At 38.9% G+C, this 20423-nt stretch overlaps 1 protein-coding gene across 1 annotated transcript in view; it reads left to right on the top strand.

Moving 5' to 3' along the window:
- The first annotated feature begins 13207 nt into the window (after positions 1–13207).
- The window catches only part of cacng2a (calcium channel, voltage-dependent, gamma subunit 2a), a 114047-nt gene continuing 106831 nt past the window's right edge, over positions 13208–20423 (top strand). The window contains exon 1 of the mRNA XM_038295290.1: positions 13208–14907. Within this exon, the coding sequence (XP_038151218.1) occupies positions 14682–14907 (226 nt within the window). The 5' untranslated portion in view covers positions 13208–14681. The remainder of the gene's footprint in view (positions 14908–20423) is intronic.

Here is a 20423-nt window from a genome sequence, read left to right as displayed (position 1 = left end):
AACTATTCTGTCTCTCCAGCCAACAGATCTTTCTCTGTCTTTTCCTGCTCACACAGAGACTCTATTGTCTTCACTTTCGTCATCATCTGTGGTTGCTGTTTTCTATCTGTAGACTGACAAAAACAGAATTTAAGTGCAGATAAAGCAATCAAACATGTTGACTGTTATAGAACATAAAAATAATTTTGTTTGTTAGTTATTAATTATCTCTTCCCTCAAATTGATGAGGGTTGCCTGATGCCTGATTGCCTGTCAAACACCCCGGACAAAAAATGATACCTATAGGTAAAATAAAGCCCTGTTTCCCAACCTTCTTGATCGGTGGACCCCTTTGGGCATTTTGACTTACCATTAGTTGCCCTCTAGGTCAAAAGTATTGATGATTGTCTAAAAGTCGAATGTACAATACATTATTTTAAACAAAAAGTATTTTACTAAATCTTTTAACCTGAGCATTTAATTCTTAGGCATTTTATTCTTTCCATCTCAATTAAAATAAAAACAACAACACAAGATTGTTGCCTGGAAATAAGTAAGGAATCAGAAAAAAAAAATCATATTATAAACCTGTATTGATAAAACTGGAGCTCCTCTGAGTAACTCCCTTATAATCACAATTTTACTTGATGAATCGGGAGCAAAATACAGAACAAAACTTATATTCAGACTGACTTAATTAGTTTTACTTTGTTTTCACAAAGACACCTGAGCTGCTTTGATGAGCTCTGATAGGTCAGTGTGAAAAACAGCTGATCACAGGCTGTTCCTCTGCTTGGTTCTGATTTGTGGCAAAGCTTATGGTGAACTCAAACATATAAGAAAAACAAAACACATCAGAGCTCTATTTTATTTTACTACCTAAGAAATAAAATATTATCATGTACCCCCTGCAATGCACTCCCCCTGGTTTGGAATCACTGACATACGGAAAACAATTAGCATTAATAATTCTTTTCTTTTTTTAGGATGTTGTAGGATGTTGGATTACCCAGAGAGAACCAATTCAATACAATCAAGTTCTGCCATTCACAACACATTCCACCTCAAGGCACTTTGCAGAGAAAGTTTAGCCAAATCATAGAGTAGTTAAAATGTTCTTTCTGAGGAAATCCAGCTAATCGCATTTAAAGAAACGACTTCACATGATTTGCTCATCCTGAATGAGCAGAACGTAACAAAAGATATCTGCTCGCATTTTGTTACTGATTCCGCAGCAATCCCTCCATAGGTGGCTTTATTAGGAAAGAAACAGTCAAGTGGAGAAGCTATGGACCAGTTTTCATGTCAAAAAGGATGAAAGAAAGTAAAAAGTAAAAAACTGAGCTATATAGGGATGTCTAGGAGAGAAACAGGAATAAACACTGCTCAATCATGAGTGGCCCTTCAGTTTAGTTTATCATTACTGCATGAGTTTACTTTAAAGTCATCTAAAATCACTTCACATGATAATGTCCCATAAATTCCCAGAAATATATAATATTAGATCAATCCATTCATATAAAATGACTAAATTCAAATTCCCTAACTCTAGATTTATTCTAGTTGTAGCAACAGTGAGCTTGTTTTGCACAGTTTATTTATCTAGTTTGGAAAGCAATAAACAAAGATGCATTTTATGTTGTTTCCTGCTGCTTTTCCTGCATTGGTAAAGACCCAAAGGCCCCCTCCTGCTCCCATACCAGTCTCTTTATTATTAGAAACGGCGCCTTGATTGTCCCTGACTTCCTAACAAAAAGAAACAAGAAAAAAACTATTAACCCACAAATACAGCTAATAAATAACAGGGATGTCAAACCTTGACTTTAACCTAGCTAAAAAATACAAATCAACCCAAAAACTTCAATTAACTAAATTCAGAGTAAAAAGCTCCAACATTCCAACCCCTAAGTTTGCATACAATCAGTTTGCAAACTTTTTAGTTTCTTTGTTTTCTAGTTTTATTGGTTTAATTCCTATTTTGTTGTCCTTTTGGATGTATTTGAGTTCTTAAGCTTTTCTTTGTTGCCATCTGTTGCCCTCTTGTGTTTGTTTCCTTTTCCTTAGATTGTTTCTTAGAAACCTCTGTTCACACCTACTCCCAATCAGCTCGTTAGTCCTCCCTTTTTTCAGTCAACCTTAAATTCTCTCCCTGTGCAGTTCCTCGGTGCGTCTTACCTCGTCTTTCCCTGTCTCCTCGTGCTTGTTTTTCCCTGATGACTCCATGGTTCTGTTTAGTGTTACATTTTAAGTTGGATTTTGGATTCCTGCCTCTGTTAACTTTCATCATTCATTAAAACTGCAAGAACTCACCTCTGCCTCCTTTCCTCTGCATTTGGATCCTCAAAACCACAACCAAACCTTGACACTATCATACATAAAGATTAATGAACTACATGCCATCAACTCTATTGATGAGGTTACCTCCTCATGATGATGCAAAATAAGCTTTTTTTCACAATTTTTTTCAAAGCACTGGTGCTTGTTTATAGTTGGACAGAACGATCATTCTTTTTGCATCCTAGGTACCGTTCAAGACTTCCACTATCGTCTACAACCTTTCTCAAGCTGAAGTGTCTGCAATCAAGATGACATCTCCAGGTATAAGACATTATTCAGTCATTGTCTTTCTTGCACCAGAAGTAAGTATTCAAAGTAATCTTTTCAAATATCTCTACCATGTTCTGTTCTTGGTTCCACATTTCCTGACATGAAGATCTCTTTGGTTGAAAAGTCCCGGTGGCAAGGCTTTTTTAGTAACGAGTAATCAAAATTATTACTCTTACTGTAACTATAACGCAGTTACAATTGCCGACACCCCGTTACTGCACGTTACTCAGGTCGCACAATTAACCTTTTTTCATGATAGGACTCATGCGCGCCTTGTCATGAGAGAGGGGAGGATGGAGAGTGAGGAGTACTGGAATACTGGTGTTAAGTTGAGCTGCGTTTCCCAATCAGATACGGTTTCCCCTGCATCTCCGTACGGCGCGGCGGCACGATTCACCGCGCAAGCAACAGGAAACGCGCATGCTCGCTAAAGGCGCGTAACAGCCGCCCTGTGCTCGCGCCAGAGGAGAACTATGGAGAGCGTGAACGATCATTAGCCTATATGGAGAAAGGGGGGGGGATGGATGGATGGATGGATGGATGGATGGATGGATGGATGGATGGATGGATGGATGGATGGATGGATGGATGGATGGATGGATGGATGGATGGTTGGATGGATGGATGGATGGATGGATGGATATAGCTACATGTTGCAGTATCTATAACAACCCAAACACAGGATTTTTAGAATTAGACATCCCCAGTTATTAATTTCATACACTCGCAAAAGTAACGCAATAGTTACTTTTATTGTGGAGTAACTCAGTTACTTTTTGGTAACTAAAAAGTAACTAGTAACTATAACAAATTACTTTTTCAAAGTAACGTGCCCAACACAGAAAATTTCACAGAAAGCTATTTGAAGTCCTTCAAAACCTGTTCTTTAGGGACTTAACTTAGGATACTCTTTATGGAGTGAATTAGACTTTCCCAAAGACCAACTTTGTGAGAGGCTGCTGGGATGTTAAAGTTCTGTTTTGAGCCATCCTGAACAAAGTGACCAGTACTTTTCTGTAACACGTTCAATTAATATTCTATTAGGTGCTATAGCAATGCAGCTGCTTTTATTTCTGCTGTTTCTTGCCAAGAGCAAGGAACTGTATTGTCTTCTCAGCAGAAGGTCAAACGTGCACACCGTTTATCAGTATTTGAAGCATTCGGTTTCTCTAAGTATTTCAATTTTGGCAATAATCTTGTAACGTCTAGCAGGTTTCATAAATTTTTACTTTACAAATTTAGCATGGTCTTTCCGGGAAAACACCTGAAATCTCCATAACTTTTACTTTTAAACCAGACACTACCATTCCGAGCAGAACTTGTGTATTATATATTTTATATTGATTACTTGTTTTCAGCTTAAGATAAATCGTTTTGCCCACAGGGTGCTCCTACAGCATACATATAATATCCTTGCTCCAACCATATTTGTATACTCCTACAGTCACTAAAGTTCTGTGACTACCTTCCAGGCATAAAAAAAAATATTTTCTTTAATAAAAGTTATCTTGATCCATTGTAGCTTTTAAGAGTAAACTGATGTCTAGCAAATTACTAATTCATGAACAAAATAAATGGTTGTGGAAAACAGAAGATGACCCTGTTTTTATTTTATTCTGTCTTTGTTTCCTGGAACTTTGCTAATTTTATCGGCAAAACTGCTTCTCTTTGTCATGATTTAATTAAAGGTCTGACCCCAAAATGCAGAAGACCAAACAGAGAGACCACGGAAAAGTTTAGCAGGTTTATTAGAATATGGTGATGAATGCGGTTAGTTCAGGCTCAGTGGGAAATTAGATTCTTAGGCTTGAATTGGAGGAATAGGTTGCAGACCCCAGCTCAGTTAGAAGCTCAGTTGATCCTTCCAAAGAGAGGAGGCCCGAACAAATCCAGTTTGCAGGATGACTTCCTACTGAGAGGCAAGGACAAAAAACAAAGTTAAGACTCAGGTTGACAAATACTCAGTTTGACTCAGCAAAACTCAGCTTGGCTAGAGTATCCAAAACTGGCAAACAAACACTCAGGTTAGACTCTGCTAAACTAGGCATGGCTTGAGTACCCTGTATTGGCAAACACTCTGGCGTCAAGGTAGTGGCAGTCAGCAGCTTAAGAGCACTCCACAAGTAATGAGGCAATGAGCTGCAGGTGTGCAGGGAGACCCAAAGAGGACGGGGCACCATCTGATGGAGGAGGAAAGGAAACACAAAAACAGACCAGACAAACTGGATTCCTGACACTCTTTCTTTTTTCTAGGTGCAGCTTGAAACTGTTGAGCTGTTCCCTGGTTGTAAGTGTTGGATTTGCCAAAGGTTGGTTCAGATTAATTTATCATTGATCATTTTGTTGTTGCAGATCATAAAAATAAAAATTTCTCCATCTTCTTCTTTGTTGTGTTTAGTTTGAACATCCACAAAGAAAAAGAAAGATGACTGAAGGCGCTTATAAATGATTTGTTTATACTTTGAAGAGTTTCCATCAAAATGGTTCTGACTGGAGGGTCAAAAAATCTATTTTTTTTCACAGGCAGGGCAGGGGTGACATTTTTCTTTGCATCATTTAATGTTGAAGGAGTAGCTTGAGACTAAGTTTGCTGTCCTGCTTAAAATGTAGTATCAACTTTTATCACCATCTCATCCTTATGAGAATGTTTCTGTCTTTGTTTGGGTCTAAAAATATGTGACGCAATAGCAGAAGTTGAATCAGGGCCTTCTTCCAGATACCTGAAACTGGAGCTTCTACCCCTGGATCATTTAAATCTGTGGAAAAAAATATTTTGTTATCATCATTGAATTTCTCCTGAAGGTTCTTTTAGAAAAGTAAAGCAGTTTAAAAAATGTATGCATAAAAAATGTAATCAAATGATGATAAAAAAAAAAAACAAGTGTGGTTCTAGGTCCTTTCAGTCCTATTTTGAGCTTGGAAGTGTTGGGATCTGGAGGTCTGTCCACCTTTCTCCAGCAGAGGGCGTTCTAGGTCTCCTGGAGCTGAAGCTGACTACCACACCTGCGGCTCGTTTGCTCATCAGGAGACCAGCATTTAAGGAGAGGCAGAGCAACACTCCAGTGCCAGAGTGTTTTGCCAGTTATGGTTAGCAAGCCTGAGCCAACCTACCTGTCTGAATCTCTTACTCCCCTGAAACCTGAACCTAATCTGTTTTTGTCCTCTCTGCTTCCTAGGAAGAACCTGTCTGAACCCATAAACTCTGGAAGAGTTTCTCAGTCTGAAACCAGTCTGTCTGATCTCTGAAGAACCCTGGAAAGTCAATCTGTCAGATACCTGCCTGCCCGCTCTCAGAAGAAACTGAAAGAGAAGCTCAGATCTGAATCTGCAAGATCAGAAACCAAGCTCTGCCTCTGCATAGCCCTCTGCCTGCCTTCAGCCTCTGGACCCTCCTGGTTCCCCTCCTCTGCCGCTTTGCTCAAACCTCTGAACTGGTACAGACCTGCACTCATTAAACCAGCAAACATACCTGGATATCTGCTAACCTTTCTGTCCCCCTCTGCAGAGAAACCAGTCGTGAACAGTCCTGGACCTGATACCCCCCTGCATCAGTACTTATCATTGTGTTTCAAAATAAACTGTTGAACTTTTTCCCTGAGTCCGTGTGTTCTGCATGTGGGTTAGAAACCTTAAACCTATCATGACAGGAAGCATTTAAAGCTCATTCCTTGGATCCAGACAATTTGGAAATTTGTTTGATTCAACTTCGGTCAGTAGAATGAACCTGGTATGGAGTCTAAGGCTATACAAGGTGCCTTAGTCTACTAAAATAATTAGAGGAAACAAGGCCTTTGGAAGAAGGTGCTACAGGGAGCCAATGCTCCAATCTAGAGCTGAGCTGTTTTAACAGAAAACAATATGATGCAGCTTAGTAATAACAGTGGTGGGGATGTCATGTTTTGGTCTTAAAATTAAAAAATCAATCATACATGATGTCAGATGTTGCTTTATATCTAAAGCCATCTGTTAGTTCTGAGCAGAGAGTTTTTTTTATGTGCATTTTCTTCCTCTCTTTTTAAGAAAATGCAAAATGTTAGAAGCAAGGTAGCATTTCTGGATTAAAAGCTGATATTAACTTCTAACATAAAAGCAGAGGGGTTGCCAAGTTTTTCTGCAACATGTTAATACATTGCATTTCCTCTACTTTGTTTTGCAATAGGCAAAAATAGGTAATTAACAAAACAAGGGTATATACCTCAAGTTCCGATCCTTGATGTCTATTTGAGCTCGTTTTTTATAGAAAACACAGCACACTTTCATCTGTCTTTTTTTTTTATGCAAACATAAAGGCTAAATAAACTGGGTGATAATATATGAATACAATTCTAAAAATACCTAAAGTTCTGTTCAGTTTTTGAACATAAAAATGTTAATAGTATCAGCAGACCTCTTGTTGCTAGCAGGTTTTTTTTACTTCTTTGAAAGTAACAGTAGTTTATATAGTATTAGAGCTATTTCTATCTGTTTCTTAAGCATCCGTGGTTAATTTCGGTCAGTGCGTGTACAGTTATGTTGTACTCAGCAGGTACATTGTACTTAAAATATTGTGTAACTTTTTTTCTGGGAACAGTTGATTGAAGCTGTAGAATAGGCAATGGTTACTCCGGTCTGTGTGGATAAATCCTTTAGTGTGACCAACCTGTTTTGTTGCCTGCTTTGTTTCAGTATAAGATCATATGGTGCAGATTATATTTCATAGGACAAAATAATAATGTAGTTGAGAAAAAAATGCATTACGCTCAGTTTGTAGAAGAAAAACAATAAGGAAAATGTAACCTTCAAATCTAACTTAGGAAATTTATCTTAAAGGCTATTTATGAGTCAGTGTTCTACCCTTTGATCATCTATAATCATTTCTTTTTTATAAGAATTTTTCAAAGCATTCAATGCATTGTTGAGATAATTTTTCCCACACAAGGTCATGTCCCTAGCTTGCGTTCTAATTCATATAGGTGTTCTTCTTTGCTGTCAGCAGACGTTGGCAGGCAGTGTAGACTTCTGATGTTTTGTTTAGTCAAAGCGTTTTGAGGTTCTCAAGGTCGTCAAAGAAAGTTTCACTTAACTTTTAATTTTCTGGTCTTTAAACTTGTCTTTTTCTAAAGTTTGATTATGAATTTGTCAATTTGAAACAGTTATTTATTCTATAGAAACTAATGTGGCATTGCTTTGTTTTTCCCCTTTAAGTGTTAAAAAAACAAGCTGCAGAGTGTCAACATTTGTTCAGCATATGCATCAGACAGCATATGGCTTTTGATTTAAAATAGATACATGCTGTTCAAGCTGCGCCTGTAATAAATCTCAAACAACTAAGGCAGTCGGTGTGTCTTCGTGTCACAAAAGGTGCCCTTTTTTTTTCAAATTAAGCACCTGCCCCCCAAAATGTCTATGCACGCCACTGGCTGTTGGCGTATAAGGTTGAAATGGCGTTTTCCATCAAGCTGCTTAAAATACCACAGGACTCTGCACCGCGACTCAACCCAGGGGATGTCATTTATGTGGAGCAGCTGCAGGACGCATGGAGCAGAGCTGGAGGACATATATGTATGTGGGGGTGTGTGTGTGTGTGAGGTAGGGACATTCATGTCAAAATGCTCACTCAGCTGCACTTCTTGAAACGAAGACACTTAGGGATCAGGGTTGAAATGCTGCTGACATGGCAGTGTCCTCACAAGCAAACATGCTGCAAAACATCGGCTGGACATACAGAAAAGTAGCTTTCTCAGCCTCTGTTATGTCCACCACAGCTTTGATGTAATCATATTTTCAAGCACTTCATCTTCCTGGGATGGCATGTTGAGCCTTTACTCTTTGACATCTGTTTCTTATGTCAATTAATTTTTTATACTTGATGCTTGGGAAAAATATAGTAAAGCAATTCATGCTTGATTCAAAGGCAATTTGTTCATTCAGGTTAAACTGGACTCCTGGCTTACTATTAAAGATATACAGATAAAATAAACAGAGCAGAATTAGGTACAGGAACTAAATGACATTAAAGTAGCTTATACATTTAGTGATGTAAAAAAAAAAAAAGGAGACCATGATTAAATATTTCCAACGGTTTTCGTCTTTAGTAAAACATACATCCTATGAAATTGGGCTGAGAAAAAACAGTTAAAGGGACGAGTATAATAAGTTTGGTAACCATTAAACAATGTCTCCCTGAAACACACATGTAAAATAGATAAATATAAGAATTATTCATAAAATGTTTCACGAAATATGCAAGATATAAATGTGAAAAAGAATTTTTTCATGATGTTAAAAAAGGAAAGAAATCTTTAAATGCAGAGCCAGTCCAGTACTACAAAACAAACGAAGCAGCCAGAAGCAGCATGGTGGTTTGCTTTGCTTCATTCACGTAGCCGATAGTAGTATAGACCCACTGCCAGTTCCAAAGTGTCTGAAGCTACTTTCAATCAAATAATTTGCTCTTGAAACCTCCGGACAGGATTCAAAGGCTGGACTCAAACAGTTGATGCCTTTCAGCATCCCATGTGTGCATGCAGAGAACATGGAAAATTTACACAGAAAGAATTCAGCTGAGAACTAAAACCAATAGAGGTGTAATAGTTCTATTGTGGTTCAGTTGAAGAGGTGTGTATTTGTTTGTTATTATCAGTTGTTATAAATACATTATTTTCTATATTGTATATGTTTAAGCCGTATATTTCAATGGCTGAGTTCAGCATCTCAGTGTTAATAAATGTTAAAGTGAGCAGAAACCCACCTGTCCAAACGTCTCTGACTGGAGCTCTTCTCTTGTTTGACATGTCGCCCTGGAGCCTTGGGGAAACATGACCGTGTTTGTTTGTTTTGTATATTTTTTGCAAAGAGAAAACTGTTTTGACACGGCTGCCGGACGGCACTTTTCACCCCCATCATCTGAGCTGAATTCAGGTTTTTGCCCCAAACTTGGTGATCAGGCAGTGATGTATGGTTTCTGCTTAGAAAGAAGGAAGATATTTTATGTTTGTTTATGCTTCTTTGGTCAACTATGACTTATGAGGCGCAGGTTTGAATATAGTGCGAATATTTCAAAAGAAGGATATGTTTTAAGAACACAATGGACTCTATGCGCAGCTCAGCTACTCCGTGAACTTAAGCTCTTCTGTTTCCTATGTTTCATTACTGGATGAACTGATTAACCCAGGTGTGTCTGGCCATACTTACTGAGGTCAGGCACACCTGGATTAATCAGTTCATCCAGTAGAAAAAGACAGGGAATAAAAGGGCTGCTTTAAGTTCAGGAAATAGTGGAGTTCTGCATAGATCCACTGATTTCTATTTATTCACTGGATTGCTGATTGGCCATAAAAAGTGAAGCCACCATCTACTGCCTGCTGGTACTCCCCACTCCCACGGACACAAGCAGTGAATATACCTACATGTGTATCATTTGGCTGCAAAACCAAGCAGTTTGCTGGCTGTTGGAAGACGTTCCACAGGTAATTTCACAGTCAGCAGATGTACTAACCGAGAAAATCCACATATACGCCGATATAACCTATAGTATAGTATGTAGCGTAACATTAGTCTGGCTATCTTGGACTCACTATGTGAACTCACTGTGAAATGTCAATGTAGTAATTCATTATTAAGCAATTGACACTGTCGTTTTTGTAGTGTTTGTTGTATTTGTCATTTGAAAAAGTAATGTGCTGAAATATATTGCAAGTTATATTGACCGGAAAAAAGCTACTCAAATATTTGACCCAAATATATGTGTGTGTGTGTTTATGTACGTATAAATATGTATTAATATGCTCCATTAAAGCTACAGTGTGTAATAATTACAGGGATATACAGTCAGAAATGTAATATATTATACATAACTATGTTATTTATCATCACCTATGAGCTCAGCCTCTTAACCTTAATATTTGCGTTGCCTTAGAATTCGTTATTTATAATTACATAGGAGCGGGTCTCGCAGCCATGGAGGCAGACATCTTTGCGCTACGGCAGCGCAGAGCCAACAAACTAGCGATTGCGAGATCGCCCATTACGCTCGAAAGTAACTACGGCAAGTTTGAGAGAGATGAACTGAGACGGTACTGAAATCTATACCCTACACAGACTAATGAAATACTATCTGTAAAATTATCTATGTAAACAAACCTCATCACTTGAGAAGGCAGGTGATGCGGACGTCGTGGAAGACATTTTGTCCCGTAACGCTCGCCGTACTGTTGGGGGGGAGAAGCGGTGGGGGGGGAGATGTTCATGTTGCATGTCTGCAGTCTGGACGTTAGATGTCGCTGAAAATTACACACTGTAGCTTTAAGACATTAATTTTATTGTGATGGATTTCTATAATGTTATACTACATGACTTAAAGACTTAAAAAACTTCATAGTTACTATGAAATGTGATTAGCCTCTTTTTCAAAATATAAGTTAAAGCAATCTATTTATGCTATAAAACAACAAGTGTGTGTCAAAGTGATGAATTTATCTTTATTTTAAAAGTCTTATGTCCCCCTGAAAATAGAGATGTCCCGATCCAGGTTTTTGCACTTCCGATCCGATACCGATATTGTTTTTGGACTTCCGATCCGATACCGATACTGGCCGATACCAGCCTATCCGAGCATGTATTTAAGTTTAAGTTAAAGTATTTAGCCTTAGTTGTAAGACTCATGTTGAAAAGGGTTTTAGTACTCTTGATAACATCTAGCCAGCTAAATTAGGTGAGATTGAATAAAACACAATGCTTGGTAACAACAAACTTACCTGTTTATTAAGAGATAAACACAAACTGGACAAAATTATGAATAGCAATCTGAAATTGCACAGTGAGCAGTAAAACCGTAAACAGTTAAAGGTGCAAGTATTACTGTAAGTTTTAATAAAAATGCAAAACAGGGAAACACTGGCGCAAAATAGTGGAATGGATCGTTTCAATCGGCGAAACTGGAAAATACGGACCCGATTTTTTTTTAAAAACTGGATCGGCAGTCTGGATCGGCATTTTACTTGCTTTGCCGATACACATTTTTTTGCCAATATCGGCGTCCCGATCCGATACGTGGATCGGATCGGGACAAGCCTACCTGAAAATTAAAACATCATCATTGTTCGATGCTGTAACGCACATGTTGTTTACATTGTAACTGGTACCAAGGGAGTACCAATATGGCAGCCAGTGGCTTCACTTCAACCCCCTACTACCAATGGGAAATCATCAATCCAGTAAATAAATAATTATCAGTGCATAGATCACATGAGAAAAGCTAAAAGTTGTATGTCAAAAACCTCCATAGTAACATTTATTATTTGGATGCTTTTTAACTCATTCCTTTCTTCTGTCCACATAAATGACTAATGCAGTACCTTGTGCAAAGTTCCCAGTGTTAGCTTTGTTGTTTAGGAAGTCTATACCAATACAGGACCAAAAGTCCTGGTCAGGACTATATCTGTGAAATATTTTGTGGTTCTAGTTAGATTATGAGGAGTGCCATGTTTATAGACCAATGTGACCTCAGACAATAAAATAAGTGACTAAAAAACGTATTGGGTAGTTTCTTTTAATAATCAATATATTTTCATGTCCAAAAACATGACTGTTAGGTTAATTGGCTTCTCTAAATTCCCCTTAGGTGTGAGTGTGTGTGTGTCTGAAGGGTTGTTTGTCCTGTTGTCTTTGCGATGGACTGGCGACCTGTCCAGGGTGTCTCGCCCGTAGACAGCTGGAGATAGGCACCAGTACCCCTTGCAACCCCACTTGGGATAAAGCGTGTCAGAAAATGGATGGATGGATATATTTTCAACTATAGTACACTTTTAATATTTACTAGAGTAAATGAGACAGAACATTATGTTCTACTTAATGCCAAGACCCAATTATACAGAATATACCAACATGCTTTAGTTTAAATATAAATGAGAGAATTTATTTAAAATATCTCTAAAATATTTTTTAAACTTTATTTGTTAGGATATTTGTTTAACGTAATATGTAACGACCTTTTAAAAACCGAGGATATTCGAGCCCTTTTTACTTGTTGCATTTAAGTTGTTTAAGCGGCAGGGGGCGACAAACACCAACTTTGCTGTAGGGAGCTGTCTTTTCAGCACCACAGCCGCACTAATTTCTCCGTTTTTTCAACCCATTAATAGATTATTTGTCATTACATACAATAACTTTCAGTTTCATTGTGACATCTATTATTCAATACATGATTACAAATTAGATTTGCGCTGTGAATTTAGCTTCTAGCTCTGTCCTGAGCACTCATCATTGAAGATTGTATGTTTAAAAATGTTAGCTGTGACATAACCATTTTATTCCTCGATGAGACTCAACAAATAAGTAAAGTTGGTTGTGTTTCAGATGGGAGGACGGGATGGCACGCTGCAACAATTGGATCGGCTTTTAATAATTAGCCATACATGCCTGAATCCAGGTCTGCATGCACAAAAGCAGAAGTGAAAAGGGGAGATTTGTTCATGGCTGAACAAAAGCGAACCTTCAGAGCCGCAGCGAAGATTTAAATGTGATGTCCAAGAAAACGAATCGACAAAATTTACAGCAGCTTCTGCAAACTGATCGCTTACCACTCAGCATCTGTGCAAAAGCAGAGAAAAGTGAACGTCTGAACGCATGCACAACGCCGCTCACGCTCACATCGTGACAACACCAGCACAGTCTGTGGATCTGCGCGTCTCTCTCTCCTGATTGTGTAATATAGATTTTTTTTTCATCCTCTCTTTCTGCAAAGCGACCAAACCCGCATCCGTGAGCGCAAAGGAGAGAACGGAGCAGAAGAAGAGGAGGAGGAGGAGAAGATCAGAGGAGGGGGGGCTTAGCAACGTTCATCCGAGCTCATTTTTTTTCTTCCCAATACATGGCGCAAGGGCTACTACACAAACGGGACTGTCCTGGGTGTGATCCTGCCACGGTGAATTTGGATACCCGAACAAAATCAGCGGCGGCATCAGCACCATCCTCCTCCTCCTCCATCAGCATCCCCGGCTGCGGCGGCGCCCACACCGATTCCTCGTCCTCCTCCTTCATCTGCCGGCTCTATGTCGAGTGATGGTCGGCTTGCCTTGCTGGATGCTCCCCGCTCTCTCCGGATCGTCGACCACCGAGCCTCCTCTGACCGCAGATCCACATTTTCGGCGGAAACCTGCCCAGAGCTATAAGGCTCCATATGGAAACTGGAGATCAAAATTTTTGAAAAAAGGAAAATCTAAGCTGTTAATTTTTCCCCTCCCATCCTTATTATTTCTCGTATTTTATGTGACATTTGTCTGTCTGGCCTTCTAATGAATTAGTTTATTGGTTGAGCCTTGATTTCCTCATTCCATCGTGCTGATTTGTGAGATTTTCCTGTTACAAAACACCCAGGGAAGAGACTTGAATCGACTCATCTATTCTTTTAAAATAAGAGAAATGCCTTCCGTCATTCGTTTATGACCCTTAACTGACTTACAAAACTCTAGAATATTATTATTAATACTCATTATTGCCTACTAATACCCCCCTTACACGAGCTTTGAATCTAGCCCTGGATTCTGACAGTAAATGCAGCGTTTTAGACTAAAGTAAAATTGAACTGTTGTACTGTAAGTCTGCCATTACCTTCATCTTCTCTCTGCTTCATTTGAGCTCATGTAAATTCAGCTCTAGCTTTTGATAAACAGGTTGTTTTCTTTATTCTGGGTCTGTAGAGAGAAAACCATCTTTATAGTTTCTCTATTTTTGATTCCCACCTCTCCTGGCTTTAACTGATCCCTTATAGCTCACTGTTTTTATCCACATTTCTCGTGGAAAGCGGCTGTAGCCTGAGCTACCTCTGCAGCTACAGGCCATCGTCTGTATTTGTTTTAGTGGAAAAGTGAACGCTACCAAAGAGGAGATACATCCCGTCTCTTCCTCTCCCCCATAAACCTTCCAAGTAATAGAATATTTTCTCTGTTGTTGAGGTCCTCACTCAAACGCAACCATAAGGTTCCTACCGCATCCTCCTCCTCCTTCCTCCCTCTCCTTCCGCTCGAGTCTAGCCCGTTTTTTTCGGTTTGGTTTGGTCCCGAAATTTTTCAAATATTTACTTCCTGTACATCAAGAGGAAAGGGGGTCCCCCTTTCATGGAATGCGGAAACATGGGTCTGTTCGACCGCGGAGTCCAGATGCTGCTGACCACGGTGGGCGCCTTCGCGGCCTTCAGCCTCATGACCATCGCGGTCGGCACGGACTACTGGCTGTACTCCCGCGGGGTCTGCAAGACCAAATCCATGAGCGAGAACGAGACCAGCAAGAAGAACGAGGAGGTGATGACCCATTCGGGCCTGTGGAGGACGTGCTGCTTGGAAGGTAAGAGTGTTTCTCTGTCTCTTTGCTGTTTTGATGCTCCAGGTTTTCCAGTTTGAAGCTGTCAGGCTGCATACAGCTTAATGCAACTGGTAGTTTGGACTGCTTTAAACTTCTATGCTGTTTCACTCTGTATGGATATTGACCCAAGAAGCAGCAGCTCAATGCACTAAAAGTCAAATATGAACCAGACTGTAAAGATCATGGTTAAATGTAAATATGAATCTAGATTGTAATCACTGATCATACAAGAATTTCTAATTGCACCAACCAGTGCAGTTTATGGCTTATACATAACTATGCATAAAAACATCCCCTTTAAACATAATTTTAATGAACCAGTGAATCACTCTCAATTTAACCAAATTTTGTGTTTCTACTTTAAAATAAGTGTCGGTTTCCTTCAACTACTGGAGCATCTCCAGCTTCCAAGCTTTGGGTTTATTTAAACATTGAATGTTTCCAAAGTTTTGTTTGAATTATTACAAATTGAGTGAACTGGTAAAAAAGAAACTCTAAGTTAAGGAAGCATAAAATGATAAAATTTACTTTACTTCCTAACTGGATTTAACAGACAGATTTTAACAAAGAAAAGTCTTATTTGCTTGAATAAACAAATGTGACGGATCAATTAACCAGAACTTTGCACCACATGAAACAGCCCTTCTTGGGACTGAAAGAACACGGTGGTCAGATTGTTGTAGCAAACCTATCACACCGTGGTTGGTTTTTAGTTTAGTGATAAAGTTAATTGTATTACTGTCTCAGAATCAATCTGATCTTATGCTGATCAAAGAAAGATGCAGGCGACCTACTTCTCTGAGGCTGTTGTGACACAGTTGGCAGTTTGGACAGGTATGGAGCTAAAAGTTGTATCAGGGTAAAGGTGCAGTGCTGTTTCACCGCTGACCTGCCTGACAACCGTGATGACAGCAGCACTAGCTGTCATGTGACCTCTGACCTGTCTCCACTCTGGGCTTTCTGAGCTCAGGTTTCCAGACGACCTCCAGGGACTGCACTGTCAGTTGGATAAGACGTCTTTCCTATCACGGCTCTGCCGAGGAGTGAACTTTTAGAGTTTCTGGTCATCTCATCATCTGAGCCGCAGAACCAAAAATGATCAGTTATGCTTCCTGGAATGATTTTTGTTGTTTGCTTTAGTGTTTTAGACTGCAGGCTATTCTGATGATATCATGCTGTTGATGTTCTTGAGAGAACTTTACTTTTAATAGCTCAATTAAAAATGTCAGCTTAGTTTTAAGTCCTGCTAACTTGGGTTATAAACTCCCTTTAATTGTGTAGATGTGCATTACGGCCAAGATATATTTTCTGTTTTGTATTTGTTTTAATTTGGAGATAGGTTTCTAAAAACTGCTCACAACTCAACTATGAGCAGCAACTCTGCACAAGCAGACAGTTTGTGGACCCAGTGAGGTTGCAGTCTTCCTCCAAAAGAGAAAGATTAGCTTAATAAAATCACAACTTTATCTACATGCACCAATCTGGGTTTCACAGACTGGTACTGATGGTACGGATTTCACAACTACAACAGTTAGATTTAATAAACATTGATTGTGAGATTCAGAAAAACATATTGCAGATTATTAGATTAGCATAGCAGGTTTAAATTCAATATGAAGGATTTTACTCTTCTATCACTATTTATGCACGAAAGCCTATATTCTCAATGCATTTAGTAAAGAGGAGAAAAAAGGAACCTTTTTCAGAAAATAAATAGATCCTGGCTCGAGACAATCAAAAGACATCAAAGTGGCTGACTGTAGTCACTGGCAGACAGTATGACTTTAAGTAGAAAAAGTTCTGGTGTGACAAACATATTTGGAGTATCTTATGTTTAAAAAGGCAACTAAAATATCATGAATGTAGATAAATTACACAATTAAATCCCATTGGCTGCATGTTTCAGCTGAACAGTTTGTTGCTAGTGATGTACTGGACTGATTCCAGTAACAACGACTGGCTTACTGATCAGAATGTTAATTTTTGTTTTTTTTTATAATGAATTCTGAAATGCATTTTACAAACAGCTTTAAATTCGTCGCCAAGAAAGAACTGTCTGATTGCAATATGAACTGGTGTAAATGCAGATCAGTGATCATATAAACATGTTTAGCTTGGGAGCGGCTGGCATGGCGAGGTTTGGAGGACAGGAGCAGGGGGATCATTAGATGATTGTGCATTAGGTAGATTCTGGAATGTCCAACAGCCAGTTAAAACAGTGATTTAGAGCTACCAAACAGAAGAGACACTGGACAGGAATGTTTCCAATTGATCAAGTTCATTTGGGACGCATTTCACTTCCTAAAAACTCCATGTTTCTCTTAAGACTATATATCAACCCAAATAATAATCATCCTCTTATAACATTATAGTAATGTTATACAAACAGAGCATGACTGTGCTATTTTAAGAATAGCCTTCTCTTGGTTTACAGAGTTCTTTCTTTCTTGCTGTCATCTTTGTTGTTGCTAAAGCAGGGACTGCTTCTTTAGGCGTATTACCAGTTTTCATTCTGCCTTAACATTGATAAACCACAGAGTTGTGCTCAGTTTGCAGGATTCTAATCTGTCTTGTCCTCAAACAGACAAACCAACAATAATACAGAGGAGTGTCTGCCCCTGTTTACCTGAAAACACAGAGAAGTTAGTTTCTGTAATGTGGAGAAACACAACAAAGAAATGGATACAAGGTTTGATTTATCTGAAAATTGAAAATTCAAATAAGTTGACATATAGGCAATGCACATTCAATATGTAACTGCACAAAAAAAGGTATCAGCTGCTGCATGGCAGTGAAGTGGAACATTCAGTGATGTAATTTACACCTTTTTATTAAAGCACGGTTCTGATCATCTACAATCAGTCTGCTGCACGTTCACTGTGGTCATATAGATTTTATAGCCTAAGGTTAAATGATTTAGATGTGTTTGGATCTTTTGGGGCAGTTTGTCTCACAACATTCTCTGCATGAATGTGCTATGAATGGATGAGGACTCAGTCTGCTGTACAACCCAAAGAGAAGGTTTGCATTCGGTCTTTATTCCCTATAGATAATCAATATTTCTCAGCACCAAGCACCAGGTTGATAAATTATGTCATTATTTCTCATCATCACCATGAATTTGATGTAAATCATTTACAGATGTCAAAATAGACCAAGCAGTTGAGTCTGTTTGCTGAATGTCGGCCATTATGGGTCAGTCATTGTAGCCATTAATGGGGATATTAAGTTGCTGCTTTTGACCAGTTAAGTCGGGTACTATTTTTCCAAGGTGGAATGGTTATTTTATAGGCATTGTCAAGGATTACAATATATCATTAATCAATAATCATTCCAAAGTGTTACTATTTTTATTCCTCGCATTATTTAGGGGAATGTGGGCCTAGTGGTTAGGGCATTGTGCTTTGAATCCAGAGGTTCTGAGTTTAAGCCCCACTCCCACAGACTGCCACTCTTGGTCCTGGAGCAACACCCTTAACCCCCACACTGCTCCCTGGGTGCCGCACAATGGTAGCCCAATGCTCCCCAAGGAGATGAGTTAAATACAGAGTTCATTTCATTGCTCTGCACTTGTGACAATGACAATAAAAGCTGGAAAAGAAAAAAATAATTATTTCACCTGCTTTGTGCAATGCATAAAGCACCGGGGGCAAAGCATCCCAAGGGCAATATGCTGCCAAGTTCCTCAAAGTTCTACTTCATCCAAATCATTGTGGAAAAACAGCTAGATATCTGCCTCACATGGTCATTTTTTTTTTTTACCAGTAGCTTTTTAGCTTCATTCTAATTCAGTCTAATAAGTTCTGTCGGACATCTTTATAAGAGATGGACTGACAGTGATTTGTTAAGGCCAATGTCCGATACTGATGAGTTTGACATCAGTCTAACCAATCCCCAGTATGTGCTGCCAATATTTTTGGGCTGATTCTTGGAGCCAGTATTGCTTTTCCATCCGCAATTTACATGATAAAAATGACACAATGATAACAAAGCTTGCAGAAGTCTCTATTTAAACAAAGAAATATTGTTAACAAACAAATCAAGCTGGTCTAACTTTTGTTTTCACTTATGCAAAGAAAAAACATTGATCTCTACAAATGGTGAAACAATGAATAACAACGAATAATTTTCATCTAATTTAGTGATCGATTAAAAGTTAACTGGAGTACGGAGATTCTAAAACATGCCTTAAGCTGACAGAGTGACCCACTTAGAGCAGTAATTATACCAAGATTGTAAAATAATATCTAAACATTTTAAATTTAAGATAAAAGGAAAGAACTCGACAAAGGGAAAAGTTTTAACAGGTTTAATTTCTAAAAAAATTTCTTTAAGGAATCTTTTGCCATCTGATTATTAATCTATTAATCGAAAAAATTATTGTCAAATCAATTGATTTGCAAAATAATCCTTAGTTGTGCCCTAATCTCTACACAGCACCACTCATAAGGATTTAGGTGAATGTCTGTATTTTTCCGAGTCTGCATGAATGAGAAAAATACATTTTAAACTATGCAATGAGCTTTAAATCAGAAAATAGACCCTTAAATGATCCTGGTCAGGATGAGTTTAGGTAAACTTTTGGCAATGACTCTTTATAGATAGTCAAACGGGGCCTCAGCTGAATATTACTTTGGGCAAATACTGACCTGCAGCAGAAAGTCTTCATTAGCAGCTGATCACTGCGTTTTCACCTCAGCTGTTCCCCAGAAGCTCCTCAGGTACCAGCAGCACAAAACCGTACTCTCATTTCATTTGAGATGTGAGACAATGCGGTGTTGCCCACAGGATTAATCACAGCTGGAGTGTAATTGTGACAGTGACCAGGCCAAGTTGTTATTTAACCGGCAAACAAAGCAGGCCAGAGTCAGGATGACATCCAAACACTTCACACTCTCAGCTCACTGTGTTTCTGGGCACAGCTTTTGTATCAGCACAATGAACCTCTTCCTTTGAGCTGAGCGTGCATTTAGGCAGGAAATAAACCCAGATTTGTCATTTGTGATTCACGGATGATCTTCATCCCTGAAGGGGAACGGGAGTGGAAAATCAGGGGGCACTGCATTCACTTACCAGGGTCAGGTTCATTTAAATTCTAATTCAAATGACTTCCTATGCAGGAAATTGGGATTTAAAAAAGTAAGTACCTCTGATTAGAGGTAGTTTAAGCTCTTTATAGAAAATAAAATGCTCGGAAACAGCTGGAGAAACATGGTGATAAGCAGGCTACTTTCTGCAAGATCTGCTGCATTTCAGTCAGATGGAGTTGAACATTTCAAATGGTAATTATGCTTCAGTTTGCAGCTGAGTGGCAGGATGACTGGTATTACTCTCCCCTCTGGCTCCCCTTAAATGAAGTTTTACTGGTTACCAGGCAGCAACTAAAACATACAGATGCTTGAAGCAGTTCTTTGGTCCTTATAACAGAAGTGAACAGTGTTTCATGTTCAAACAGGCCCACACATCATGTTTGTAGAGTTGAACCAGCCTCCAGGAAG

This window comes from Cyprinodon tularosa, unplaced genomic scaffold (genome assembly GCF_016077235.1).
Source record: "Cyprinodon tularosa strain WSP-4 unplaced genomic scaffold, ASM1607723v1 ctg352, whole genome shotgun sequence".
In the NCBI taxonomy this organism is placed as follows: domain Eukaryota; kingdom Metazoa; phylum Chordata; class Actinopteri; order Cyprinodontiformes; family Cyprinodontidae; genus Cyprinodon; species Cyprinodon tularosa.
Note: the sequence above shows the minus strand (reverse complement) of the source record. Positions and strands in the feature narration are given on the sequence as shown.